Source organism: Manis javanica, chromosome 16 (assembly GCF_040802235.1).
Source record: "Manis javanica isolate MJ-LG chromosome 16, MJ_LKY, whole genome shotgun sequence".
Classification (NCBI taxonomy): Eukaryota; Metazoa; Chordata; class Mammalia; order Pholidota; family Manidae; genus Manis; species Manis javanica.
In genome coordinates, this window is record NC_133171.1 from 43182003 (window position 1) to 43196147 (window position 14145).

At 43.7% G+C, this 14145-nt stretch overlaps 1 protein-coding gene, 1 long non-coding RNA gene and 1 other non-coding gene across 6 annotated transcripts in view; 1 reads left to right on the forward strand and 2 right to left on the reverse strand.

Annotated features, from left to right (window-relative positions):
* Positions 1-3450: 3450 nt before the first annotated feature.
* Positions 3451-3555, reverse strand: LOC118972118 (U6 spliceosomal RNA). The gene has a single exon (XR_005060940.1). It is a non-coding gene; the product is annotated as a U6 spliceosomal RNA (small nuclear RNA).
* Positions 3556-3996: 441 nt separating this feature from the next.
* LOC118972049 (uncharacterized) lies at positions 3997-6108 on the reverse strand. Its single transcript, XR_005060879.2, has 3 exons — positions 5970-6108; positions 5476-5593; positions 3997-4246 (listed from the first exon to the last, which is right to left on the reverse strand). It is a non-coding gene; the product is annotated as an uncharacterized lncRNA (long non-coding RNA).
* Positions 6109-6232: 124 nt separating this feature from the next.
* LOC108409032 (chloride intracellular channel protein 5) overlaps positions 6233-14145 on the forward strand; it is a 144291-nt gene continuing 136378 nt past the window's right edge. The window contains exon 1 of one of the 4 annotated variants that reach the window (XM_037016414.2): positions 6233-6603. In XM_037016414.2, the coding sequence (XP_036872309.2) occupies positions 6541-6603 (63 nt within the window). In that variant the 5' untranslated portion in view covers positions 6233-6540. The remainder of the gene's footprint in view (positions 6604-14145) is intronic. The other 3 variants (XM_073224789.1, XM_017679360.3, XM_017679358.3) reach the window with 3 other exon arrangements.

Here is a 14145-nt window from a genome sequence, read left to right on the forward strand (position 1 = left end):
GCTTGGAATTATCCAAGACATCTGCCGTAGAGAATGTAAGGGTGGAACGACCTAATTCCGACCTAATTCCCATAGAAATAGCCGCTACCCTGGGCACAGTGAGTGGGTTCAACTAAATGCCATTAGGTACATAAAAGTTGGCAATTGTAACTAATGACATGCTTATACTCTGGTACTGGGTAAAGTGAACATTTTTGGAAAATCTCCACATTAGAATCATCATTATTTCATAATAAATGTCCTTTTGTACATAAACACACTCTCTCTTAGACTAAATATGCTTGTTTTGTTTGTTTTATTTTTTATTTCATATGCAGGATTTCAATGAAGGATTATTTCAATGAAGGATTATTCTGTTTTATTGATTGGCTATAATTAGGAGACGAAGTCTCAGGGAATAGAGATCGGTTTCATATTTCTGAAATCAATGGTAAGAATTTGAAGCAAAGAATGTGTGGAAAGGGGATGTGGAAATAGAACCTAGTGGCTTCACTTTTTTGTTTGAAGTTTTTAAGCATCTTAATCATCTAGGAAATTTACCTTTAGAAAGTTTACTTCTTTGGTATACAGTTTTATGTGTTTTAACATATACGGAAACATTTATAACCACCACCACAAGCAGGATACAGAATAGTTCCAACATATGAAAAAATTTCCTTGTGCTGTACCTTTGTAGTTGAACCCTTTCCTAGCCCAACACCTGGCAGCTACTGATTTGCCGCTGTCCATCTCTATAATTTTGCCTTTCCAGAATGTCATATATATGGAATCATACAGTATGTATTCTTCTGAGACTGTTTTCTTTCACTTAGTACACTGCATTTGAGATTCCTCTGTGTTTTCACCTGTTCATTCCTTTTTATTGCTAAGTAAATAAAAGGATACATCACAGCTTGTTTATTCATTTATCCATTGAGGAACATTGGTTGCCAGTTTACATCAATTATGAATTATGTTGCTATAAATATCCATGTACAGACTTTTGTGAGAATCTATTTTCATTTCTCTAGGATAATACCCAGGAAGTGGTAAATGGGTCATAAGGTAAATGAATATCTGACTTTATAGAAAATTACCAAATTATTTTCCAGAATGACTATACAGTTTTGCCTTCATACCAACAATGTATGGGAATTCCATTTACTCTGAATTCTGGCTATCACATTGGGTGGCTATGTATGTATATTTTAGCCATTCTAATAGGTATATTACAGTATCCTTCATTTAATTTGCATTTCTCTACTGAATGATGAAGTTGATCATCTTTTCATGTACTTATTTTCAATTGATATATCTTCTCTGGTGACGTGTCCCTTCAGATTTTTTGCCTACTTTTTTAAATTGGGTTATTTAGTTTCTTATTTTGAAGTCGTGAAATTTCTTTACAAATTCTGGATACAAGTCCTTTATTTCCTCTTCTCACTTGTGGAGGAGATTATAAAGAACTGGTATTATTTTTTTCTTAACTGTTTGGTTGAATTAGTTAATGAAAACATCTGGACTTGGATGTTTTTTGTTTTGCTTTGCTTTTGGTGGGGGAGCAATATAATAACAGCAAATAAACAACACTTAGAGTTGTTATATCATCTTGATGAGGTAACTCTTCCATCATTATGTAATACCTCTCTTTGACCCTGATAGTTTCTTTATTCTAATTGATCAATTTTCAACTATGAAATCAGTATCTTTAGTAATCTATGACTATTCAGGTTATTTACTTCTTGGGTGAATTTCATTAGTTTGTTGTTCGTTTGTTAGTCTTTCAAGATTTGGTCCTTTTCATGTAAGTTTCTTGTTTATGAGAATTGCCTATACTATTCTTTGTTATCTTTTTATGTGTGGGAGCTTGTAGTGATATCCCGAATTTCATACCTGATATTGGTAATACGCATCTTCTTTCCTTTTGTCATGGCAAAACGAGCTTGAAGTTTATCAGTTTTATTGAACTTTCACAAGAACCAGTTTCTGGTTTCATTGATTTTCTCCATTGTTTTCTTTTTTCCATTTCATTAATTTCTTTTCTTAAAGTTCTTATTTTATTCCTTCTTCTTGCTTTGTGTTTACCTGGCTATTCTTTTTCTAGCTTCTTAAGGTAGAAGTTTAGATTATTGATCTGAGACCTTAATTCTTTTCTAAAAAGAGCATTTCAAGTATAATCTTCTTTCTAGGCACTACTTTAGCTGCATCCTACAAATTTTGATATATTGTACTGTCATTTGTATTCAGCCTAAAATATTTTCTTACTATCCTTGAGACTTCCTTTTTGACCAGTGAACTTCTTAAAGTGTATTGCTTAATTTCCAAATATTTAGAAGTTTTCTAGAAATCATTTTTCTTGATCTAATCGATTCTATTATGGTCAGGGAACATAATTTGCATGATTTCATTCTTTTAAATATAATGTTTGTTTTGTAACCCAGAATATGGTCTGTTTTGTTCAATGTTCCACATGTACTTGAAAATAGTGTATATTCTGTTGTTACTTGCGTGGGATATTCTATAAATGCTCATTAGGTCGAGTGGTTGATAGTATCATTTGGTCTTCTATATTCTTGCTGATTTTTTTCTACTTGTGCTATCAATTACTAAGAGGAGTGATATAGTCCTCAACTGTAATTGTGTATTTGTCTCTTTCTCCTTTCAGTTCTATCAGCTTTTGCTTCATGTATTTTGAAGCTCTGTTACTAGTTATAAGAACCAATACAACAAATAACAGCTAATGACTAAAAACAACAAATAACAACAACTAGTAGCAGCAAATAAACAACACTTAGGGAGTTGCTCTATCATCTTGATGAATTGACTCTTCCATCATTATGTAATATCTCTCTTTGACCCTGATAATTTCCTTATTCTAAATTTTATTTTGTCTGATATTAATATAGCCACTAACTTTCTTTTGGTTAGTATTTGCATGGCATTCCTTTTCCCACCTTTTTACTTTTAATTTAGCTATTTCATTATATTTGAAGTGAGATTCTATAGCAGCATATAGTTGAGTCTTTTTAAAATCGAATTCAATAATCTACAGCTTTTAATTGATGTGTTTAGTTCATTTATGTTTAGTATAAGTATTCATATGGCTCAACTTAGGTGTGCCATTTTATTATTAGTCTTCTGTTTGCTCTCTTTGACCCACCCCCATCAAGTCTTTTAGATTATTTGAATATTTCTTGACATTACATTTTACCTGTTGGCTTTTTACTGTATCTCTTTGTATAACTCTCTTTGCATATATTTTTTATAGTTGCTGCTATAGAAGTGGTTTTAATATACATACCTATATTTTCTCAGTATGTTTAGAGTTCATAGTTTACTACTTCATGTGAAGTATAGAAACCTTATAGCTGTATAAATACCCTTACCTTCACCCTTTATATCATTGAACCTGAATATAAATATATTGAAATCCCCTTACAGCATGTTAATATGTTTTTATTTCAACAATCAAATAAAAGCATATATATTACAGATTTGCATGTCATCCTTTCACTGGGCCATGCAAATCTACTCAGTATTGTTCCAGTTTAAGTATATATGCTACCAAGTAAACATTAAGTATGTTTTTGAAGTGTTTTCCTGGTAAATATTTATCCAAAAATTGCACCAAGTTTGTGAAACTGTGACTATTAGAAGTACAGTCTATGTTCAGGGAAGTGTTTTTCTCTAGAAAAAGCTAGAATTAACTCTAACCAATTATGGTGTGATATTAAAAAGTACAAAATAAAGTATTTATCATCAAGTAAAACAGAATATACAATTAGAAACTAGAAGCCCAGAAATATTTTGTGACCAAAGTCCTTTTTAACATGAAGATTTATAATATCAAAAGTATCAGTTATCTGTAGGGATGTCCAAATGGGAGGTATTATCTAGAAATTAAAGTGGAACTTACATTTTTCCAATAAGCAGTGGATATTAGGAGAAGATGAAATGAAAGCCAACTCTGCTAGTTTGAAATGAAGGAAACTAGAGGTCAGACCATACATTATTTATGCATAAAAAGCATCTTTTATTAAAAAAAACTCTCAAAGGCATTTTGTACATGTAATTGTATTTACCTCTGCTACATTACTATCATAACTACTGTCCATACTTCAGAGCAGGGAAGTGATGAATCTGTGCAGCATGCAGTGCAGGTACCAGCCTCCCTCTCCAATCTTGTCTTCCCCAGAGTATGCAGTCATTGGCTTGGAATGTACAGCTGTGAAGGTGACTGTTTCTCTAAATGTTTTGGTGATGTAAGCTGGAAACCAAGGAGGAGGAGAATAATTGAACCTCACCTTGCTTAAGCTGTCATGTAGCATGAGGGTTGCAAGTTGGGCTTGGTGACTGTTACTTTAGTGAGAAGGGGACATTTGCACTTGGAGTTAATGAGGAAACAGCCTGCCATGAAGGGTGGTCAGGATGCTTTGCCCTCTTCTCTGCCTATCAGGTGCCAGACCTTGTAGGAAGGTTCAACAGAAGCGCCCTTAGCTCTATGGGCCTTTCCCTGTACCCATTACAGTCATGGTGAATAATCTCTCTACTGGCCGATGTACGTAGCCCCTTCATCTACCCAGTTCATGGGGCAGCCTTAGTTTTCCTTTCATGTGACTGTTACCCTGAAATAGATTTTAATATCCATTAAGACTAGGGTAGTGTGTTTGTTCCCAAAGTGACTTACCCAGTGTGCACTAAGTTTGAGAGAGGCAGTCAGTAGAGCCCCTGAGAGCACAGTTTCAGTCTTCCTCGGTTCAAATCCCGACTCCACCATTTCCTAGCTCAATGACTAAGGGCAAGTTACTCAAATACTCCAAACCTCGGTTTCCCTACTTACAAAATTTGGATAATAACACTATATGTAAAGATTAAACAAGTTAAGATCTAAAGCATAGTTAGCATCTTTGGTGCATAAGTATTCCTTATTTTTATTAAGTGATTAAGTTTTTCTTACAAAGCTGTGAAACAAATACATAAGTTGTAAGTGAGGAAAGAACACAATGGGGGTAGCTATTTTTAAAAGAAATGAAGGGTGGAATGTCAGTTGGTACAGCCACTTTGGAAAACCACTTGGTAGTGTTTATTTGAGAAGAACATTCTCATACTCTATAACCTAGCAACTCATAGTAAGTATATATACAACAGAAAAGTGTCTTTGTATCACCAAAGGATGTTTGATAGAATGTTCATAGCAGCAATATTCAGAGTAGCTACCAACTGGAGATGCAACGGAAGAATGAATAAATCAATGTGGAACGAAGCTGAATGATTTACAACTGCACACAGAAGAATGGATGAACCTCCCAAATGTAAAAATAGTGAGCAAAAGAAGCCAGATATCAAGGACTATATACTCAGTTTACTGTAAGCTTCTGGGTAACAGGAATCTGTGCCATTACAAATCAAGATAATAGGAACCCTTGTGGGGAAAGGTGTGGAGCAGAAGGAGAGGCAGAAAGGAGAGACCAGGAGAAGCTTTGGGAGTGTCGTTACCATTTGACTTCTTCATCTGGTGCAGGTTTCATGGGTGGGTTCAAACTGTGAAAATTCATCGAGCTGCACACTTTCTTATATTTTTTTCCATGTGTATCTTACTTCACTATGAAGCAAACTGTACAGAAATGAAAAAAGAATAGAAAAGAACAGAAAACAAAAGCAAAGTAAGAAAAAGGAAGGAAAGGAAAGGAACGGGAAAAGGAAAGAAAAGAGGAGAAAGTAAAAGAAAAAGAGAAAAGGGACGAAAAATTCAAGCTCAGAAGGTCAAAAGACAGGGCGGTCCTTGGAACTGGCAGCCCCGGACCCGGTCGGCTCAGCCCCCTGAGTAGCGGGCCGCCCTGGCCACCCTCCTCGCGCGCCCTACCCGGCTCCGCACAGCTCCTCCCCACCGCGGACATTGCTGAGGCAGGAGGGGGCTTTCCAGGGGAGTGACACTACCAGCGGGGTGACTTGGAGGAGCTAACGCTTCATTAATGTAACCTAAGACTTACAAGCCGTCTTCTCCTGCCAGCTCCCCTTTGCTCCTCTCCCCCTTCTTCTTCCTTCCCCTCTTCCTCACCCAGGACCTCCTCTCGGCCCGGCGGCGGTGCCCCACCTGCTGGCTGCGCGCCTGCGGCCCTGCGGGGAGCGGGGGGCGGGGGCCGGGCGGTGCTCGCTGGTGCCCCCCCACTCCCCAGCCCGGCCCGGGCTGATCCCGCCCCGCGGCCTTCGGCTATTTTGGGCGTGTTGAAGGCGACGGCAGGATCGCTGACGGGCGCGGATCCTGTGACACCTACCCGCAGCCCGGCACTTGTTACTCCCGGGACCTGCTGCCATCCCCTGAACCCACCTTACCCCCTTGGCCTCCTGTCCCTTCCTGAACTCTGCCCCTTTCATGTGAGCACCCGGGACTGAGCTCTCACACACAGCTGCTCCGGGCTTAAGAAATACATTTAAAGAAAAAAATAATTGAACGCCGCTTTGAAGAAGGGAGCCGCGCAGCAGGGGCGCAGAGCTCGGGCCCCGGACGCCGCAGAGGTGGCGCCTCCCCGGCCAGGAACGCTGGCCCCGGGCGCAGGCAGCATGATGGACTCGGCGACGGCGAACGGGGACGATAGGGACCCCGAGATCGAACTCTTCGTGAAGGTAGGTTGGCGTCCCTCCCGGCGCCCGGCGCACCTGCGGCGCCTCCAGCCGGGCCCACGTGCCTGGGCGCGGACCGAGCTGGGTCCCCAGGGAGCGCAGCCGAGCCCTTTCGGTCCCCCGGGGGGCCTTTTTGCAGCCAGAGAGCCTCGCTCCGGGGCTCGCTGGTGAACGCAGTCAGTGCGATCTGGCAGGTGGCTGTCCTCTTGCAGACTTGACCGGCAGTTTGTCAAACCCGCCACAGGACCGGCAGTCTTTGCTGCGGGTTCGGAGCCCTGCCTGGCGCGATTTGGGCTTGTCCTCAAGGGCATCTCCAGTGTAGGGAGATGGCAGGAACCCGGCTGGAACCGTGAACCTTTACTTCTAAAACTGGAAAGACGGGGGATCAGGAGAGGGGAGGCAGAGAAAAGAAAACACCCATTACTGATAGCATTATGTTGGGCAAAGCCAAAACCACATTTCTTAAAATCACCTATTTTTTTTACTCAGAACTACTACAAGAAAAATCAAAGCAAACAAAAGATGTTTTCTTGCTTTGCGACCTGCGAAGCAGAAAACAAACAGGCCATTCGCGGACATTATTGTTACTGTTACCATCATGCCTCAGCCGGGTAGAATCAGGAAATGCTAAGGGTTTGACTATAGGGAAAATATCCCGACCAACCTGGGGACAGACTAGGATGAAGGGGCACAGTGAAAAAATTAAATTAACTGAATTAACTCGCTTCTCTCTGGGCAGAAACAGTCTAACGTCAAAGCTGTTGCACTTCACTTGCAACCTGTAGGAGGAAGGCTGGAGGCCCAGGCAGCATTTCCCCAACCGCTGGTGTAATAAAGAAACATTTGATCGGTCCTCCGTGCCGACACCGCAGAAGCGTGGAAACCTGAGGCGGCAGGAGTTGCCTCCAGGACTGTGCCGAGTCGCCAGGACTTGTGGGGAGGGGGAGGGGGCAGGCTGCCTGGGCGCCTGGGCCTTTCACAAAGGGGGAAACAACCTTAGAATGCAAGGTTTCCCTAGAAATCCGCAGGTAACTGAGAAGGGGAGAGTCCTTAATGCGCGTCAGGGGCCTCCTGGCTGAGTTTGAAAAGTGCCCTATAATCCCTGGCATGGGGAAGATGTTATTTTGGTCAAATGATCCTTATCTACAAGCTGATTAAACACATAGATTTTCACAAAAACTGTAAATCTTGATAGCAACCCTTTGGTCCTAGGTAGTTTTTGATGCCTAAAGATATAAAATTAGTTGTGACTTATTTTACACTTGAGAAGTGGTCTGTCCCCTTTCACAGTTGGTCCAGCCTACTGCAAAGGGTTGTTTAATTTCTTGGTCTGGGTTTTACAATTCTTTGTGTTTGTTTTCCAAAATTATCCATAAAAATCACATGTGTCATTCAGTGGCACTAATTTTCCTTGGTCTTTTTCCTCTCTTTCCTAAAATATGGTTTCTGTCAGTCTCATTTGGTTTCCAGAACCCCTCTGGGCAGGATTTCCAGGTCCTCCGGCAGAACCAGGTAATTTAAGAGGACTTGTCCCTCCAAGGCTGGGCCTGAGCCTCAGTGTCCAGGCCGGTGGCCTAGGGAATGAATAAGGAGAGCTTTGACAAAGCCACGAGTTTTGCTGCTCTCCTTGAAGGAAGCTATTCTAGGACTCGCTCTGATTCCCTGGGAGCAAGCAGTTTCGCAGTGTCAAGTTCCTGAAAACTGAAACACAAATTGACCCTTTAGAGCTAAAGGAGCCCTTTGCCCCACTGCAAGGCGTGGAAACCAATTCTACCTGCACCTTTGGAATTTTGTGTTGGCAGCTTTGAAGCTTTGCTTCGTTTATACAAAAAGTTCACGGCACAGCCCCAGTGCCCGCAAAGAATTCTGAAATGCTTGTTATGTCACCTGTTTTTTCCCCTAATGGAAAGCAATCCATGAGAGTCATGCAGGTCTTCACAGGCAGCTCGGAAATCAGATCCATAGGGAGACCAAAAAATCAGATAGGAAAGCCTTTTTTTTGAGCCTCTAATCGGTAGTTATCATTTACAGGGACACATAAAGGCTATAAATGCCTGTGAAATACAGATGCTGCCCAGGCTTCAAATGGTTTCATTTTAGAGAAGCAATGCCCTGATTTTCAGAATCAGATATTCCCAGAGTTTGATATTTGTCTTCACTGTATGGCTCCCTAAGAGGAAAGGCCTTCTTGTTGAAGGGGTCAGGCACCTGAGGTGCTTGGGGCCAGGCGGACTGGTTCCCAGGAAGCCTCCCAGGCAGGCTGGGCCTCACCACCCAGTAGGAGTTGTGAGATGGGCATGTTCAAAACTCCATGAAGGGAACACCCTCAATCCTGCCTGTCCTCTGGTGTGTCTTTCAAAACCTCAGTCACCCAGGGAGTTTCAAGGACCTGTGATTCTGGCCCACCTCAGTTGATAAGCACTGTTACTACTACTAAGGCTGATGACGATATAATAATCAATGGCAGCACGTTAGGATTTATGAAGCACATTCAAATACCTTATCTTGTTGGATCCCCAGCAACCTTGGTCATGAGCTTTGGTTCACTCATGTGAAACATGAAGAAGAAAACAGATAAATATGACTCACAGAGACCTCGTTAGACTTAATGCCCTTGGAGAACAGCTGTTTGCTCTGTTTTATCAACCTAGGGAAGTTAAAAATGATATTTAGTCTTGTTTTACAGTTGAATAACACATGGGGCTCAGAGAAGGTATGTGACATGCCCAGAGGTACACAGCAAATAACATTCAGATCCAGTCCTCAAGGCCAGTAGGTTAGTCTCAAAATCTCTTACTCTTTCTTTTCCAAACACCCATAAGTCGGGCCTGCACCTTCTTTTGCCACAGTATGCTCTCAGGTGGCATCCAAGATAACAATTACTGATGACTTATTACTGTGGCCAGAGAACGTTGTCCCGGAATGTGCTCCTTCTTGCTCTGCACCCCAAGTCTGACCCTTCCAGAGAACATTCCCATAGTGACTTTTAAGAGATCACACCCCCATGTTTTTAGTTTCTTCATCTGTAATGCAAAAGGTTTGAGCAAATGAGCTCTGATGCTAGTGTTCCACAATACCTGTAGATGGAGCAGAGGTTTAGAGACATAGGACGTGATCAAGTCTTGTCTCTGCCTCTAATTAGCTGAATGACTCTGAACAAATTACTTAACTTCTATGAGTCTCAATGACCTCCTCTTAAAATAAGAGGGTGGCTATGCATACGGTGGCCGTATAATTTATTGTTCAAACCAAGACACTTGGTTAGACAGCGAAGGTGGGGGTGCCCCCGTAATTAGGCGGGGACAGCAGGTGTAACGGGTTGTTCAGGGCAAATCAGGATGAGTGACCATCCTGGTCGTGAAAATACTGTCACCACAGACTTGCTATGAGTATTCTGCAGGAACAAGTAGATGAAAGTGATTTGGACACTGAAAACCGCTGTAAACACATTGAGGTCAAATAATGATATGAATTCCATGGCAGCTAGAACCTTTCTTGATCTGCAGATCCCTGATTTGCGTTAGGAAACGAAAACCTGGCTCCTTCCTCACGCACAGGGCTATTTTGAGAATAAATGAGGTCATACATGCTTGGACTTTGATCACAAAAGGAAGACAATGGGTTAGAGGATTGACAGTGGCAGGGAGGGCGGTTTACTGAAAGAAAGAACAAGGAAGTGAAAGCAAAAGGGAAAGTGATTTGGGAAGGCAAACAGCCTGTGCTGATGATGTGTTAGGTCAAGACGTTCTCCCCATCTGAACTGATTCTTCCAGCCCCAGGACCACCCCCGGACCACAGATGTAGAAAGCCACCAAGGTGAAGTAATGACAGTAGACCATTTGCTACAGATGTCTCTCAGGGCCACGGATGGGCGTGAGTTTCAGCAGAAAGCTCTGGTTCTCAGCCTTGGTTACATATTCAAATCATTTGGGGAGATTTCCAAACTCTGGATGCCAGGCTGCTCCCCAAGCCAATTACATAGAAAGAAGTCTCTGTGGTGGGACCCAGAAACAGTATTTTAAACCTCTACCCCCAGGTGACTCCAGTATGTGGCTCTGCGGGAGAGCCACTGAGGCATAATCAGAGGCAGGTCGGAGGGCAGGCAACTTCTGCTACTGCTGAAAAGGTGGCCTTGCTGGTGCGGGTTAGGGTCCAGAGCTTCTAATGGCCTCAGGGCACCATGATCAGGAGCGTTGTGGAGAGAGAGTTTGTACCCAGTGGGTGCTCAGCTAACAGATGCTGATGGGTGATAAAGCCCTACCCACAGGACTCCAGAACAGTCAGTGCATGGGGTCGGTCTAGTTAAATAATCACCTGCTCAGCATGGGGGAAGGACACAGAGTCTGCTGACTGCCTGATGGAAGTGACTAGTCGTTTCATTTACTGAGTGACCCAAAGGCTCTGACAGTGGTGAAGGGTCAAGTCGTGGTGACCCACAGCTTCATTATCTGGTTCCAGAACAGACAGGATTAAATCCTGTGGTGCTCCTGCCCACATCCCTGCTGCCCCCCAGCTGCCTAGTCACCTTGGGGAGCCCTCCTAAGCACGGGATCATTAGGTTTTTGATGTTTGCTTAGCCACATTAAGCAGATGTATTTCTTTCCCTCTACCTCTACGTTTTAATGTGTGATCAATAATCTAATACACAAATTGATCTTCCCTGCTGTGCCAGTCAGTGTGTCTTTTCCTGTAACACATCCGTGGTAGTGCTAGTGTCAGAGGTCAGCCGATGCACATCTCAGATGCCATGGCAGGGGTGGGAGTGAGGGCGGTGGGTCTGCAGCTGCCGAAGGCCATTGTCAGTGGGGTCAGCTTCTGCTTCCCTGCCAACTTGTGTTGTTCCCTCTGCGTACTGGCTGCCTCATTCCACCCAGGCAAATAGTTGATTGACTTAGACAGTGAGGTGAAAAGCTTTTCATTCTTGGTCCCTTGGGCTGCCGGGTACTGGGCCTATGTTGGTGGCAGCTTGGGGTGCAGAGGGAGAGTGTGGCTTTGGGTGTCAGGCTTATGGGTCACCAGCTGTGTGCTAGGACAGGCTGCTTGTGGCTCTGTGGGGCATGGTTTTCTTTTTTGTTTATTTATTTATTCATTTATTGAGGTATCATTGATATACACTCTTATGAAGGTTTCACATGAAAAACATTGTGGTTACTCCAATCATCCATATTATCAAGTCTCCCCCAAACCCCCCTGAAGTCACTGTCCATCAGTGTAGTAAGATGCCACAGAGTCACTACTTGTCTTCTTTGGGACACGGTGTTCTCACCAGTACGATGTTGATAATGGCAGTATGTATTTTGTGGGGTTGATGTGGGCACTGAATAAGCTGTGTATGAATCTGGGGTAAAAGGGAAGCCTCCCTTGCAGGCGCATCGTAGCCCAATTAGTGAGAAGCCAAGCCCTTGACTTTCCTTCCCTTGGTGTGCCAAGTAGTCAGAAACTCAGTCCTGTCTGCTCCTGCCTTGCTGCTAGATCTCAGGCGCAGACCCCTGGGAGCTGGAGCGCGGATCAACCAACTGTCCCTGGACCCGGTCGCCTCTCAAGAGGCTACTGCTGCGTGAACTGGAGGCCCCCAGAGGCCAGGGTCTGAAGTGGTCAGCCTGACTGACCGCAGGGCGGGTGCAGCCCCCTGACCAACCAATCGCTGGGTTCTTCACGCTCAGGGGAAGTTGATGCCTCCTGTCAGTTGCTCCCTCATCCAAGGGATCTCCCACATAGCTCCGGGCTCTGGGCCCTGGGGGTGCCCCTGGGGGCGCCACTCTCCTTTCTGCTCAGTGGAAATGCTACTTCAGAGACTTCCTTCCGTTTCCTGTCACTGGGCTCCGGGCAGAGCCTCCCAGGAGCCTGCAACTTTGTACCTTAGATGAACAGGAAGGCTCTGGAGTCTGGGTCCTTTGGTTCCAAGAGGACCCCTGGGCTTTCAGTGCAGATGTTCCCCCTGCCTCCCCGGCAGCCTTGCAACCCTGCATACCATGTTTGCTCTTAAAGGAGACATACACACATCTTTATGCCTCTCATGTACCTGGACTAGAGGAAACACATAATAGACCCTCAGTATCTGGTAATTTTTAAAACCATTACCCAGGAGACACCCTTCATTGTCTTTTTCATCAAGCTAGAAGACTAGAAACAGTGAAGGAGCAAAGTGGTTAAGCATGAGTTCCCTGAAGATGTGAGTCAGTTAAAGGGTTCTCTCCACCCAGGACAGCTTGGATCCAACCCTGCTTGTTTCTTAGAGGTCAGCCCCAACTCCTGCAGAAAGTTCTCTGCCAGCTGCCTGAGTGAGAATGCACTTTGGAAACTCATATGTTTATTCAAGGAGTATCTTATTTCTGAGATGTGAAATCCTTTAAGAATAAATTACATAGATAGTCTGCTGTCAGAAATGAAATGAGTCTTTTGTGGGTAAAAGAAATGGAGTTGCTAACTTCTAGAAACACCCGCTAGCTCCACCAGCATGTGAAGATTCTTTGAATGACCTTTGCTGTAGCACTCCTAGTGGGCAGTGGCTAGGCTGAGGGTGCCTCAGCCTCTGGGGCATGAAAAAGTCCCTCCCCTGCTCCTTCCCTTGGACGTGCTCAGGCCCTGCCTCCAGAGACTCAGATTCAGGGAGTCAGGGTGAGGCCCAGACAGCCTTAAAAAGCTCCGCCTGGGTGATTTGGGGATTTATCAAAGACTAAGAACCACTACCCCAGACCATGGGCAGGGTGGACTGAACCCACCTAGTGGTGCATCCAAAGGGCAAGATGAAGTCCAGCCCCCACTCGAAGCATTTCATATAAAGTGCTAGGCTTAGGCAAATATACTTATTTTCATGAATCACCCCAGAGTGACCACAAATAAACCAGGAAAGGGAGGAAAGGAATGCTCTCGACCTTTCTTTTATAACTTGCTTTCATTCCTTTGTAACTTTTTTATGATACAGGAGTGACAAATAATTTGAAAAACTAGGCATGAAGGAGGTATCGGTAAGATAAAGAATTTAGGTAGTTCAGGAATAGAAACAATCAATCAATTACTAAACATGTTTACAGAACCGCCTGCTTGGTGCCAGGCTCTGTAAAAGCTGAAGAGCAGGGGTGGAGATCAGAGAAGATGGAGACCCAGTAGCCAACGAACCTGTGGCTGAGAGGTGATAATGCAAATGAGCATGAGCCCCATGTGAGTGACAGGAAACTAAATGAGGGTGCAGATGTAGGAACCACTGTGGCCCAAGGACTCCAAGTGTAATTTGAGGGTAGTTGTGCTTTGAAGAATGATTAGGATTGACAGAGAAGTTAGGAGTGGGCAACCACATCAGGCCCAGCAACAGTAAGGACTGAGGATGTTTAGGGCTCAGTGGGTACACAAGGCTGGCTGCAGAGAATGGCATATAGAGGGGCACACTTGGGAATAAGACAGAGAACAATAATGATAATAGCGAGAAGAGGTTTTGAATGGCATCTAAGGGTTTTTTTTCCCCCTTGTAAGTTATGGGGAGCAACCAGAAGTTTCTACAAAGGGTAGGAGCTTGTTTTTCTCCTGTTTGGAAAGGTTCATAGGTTG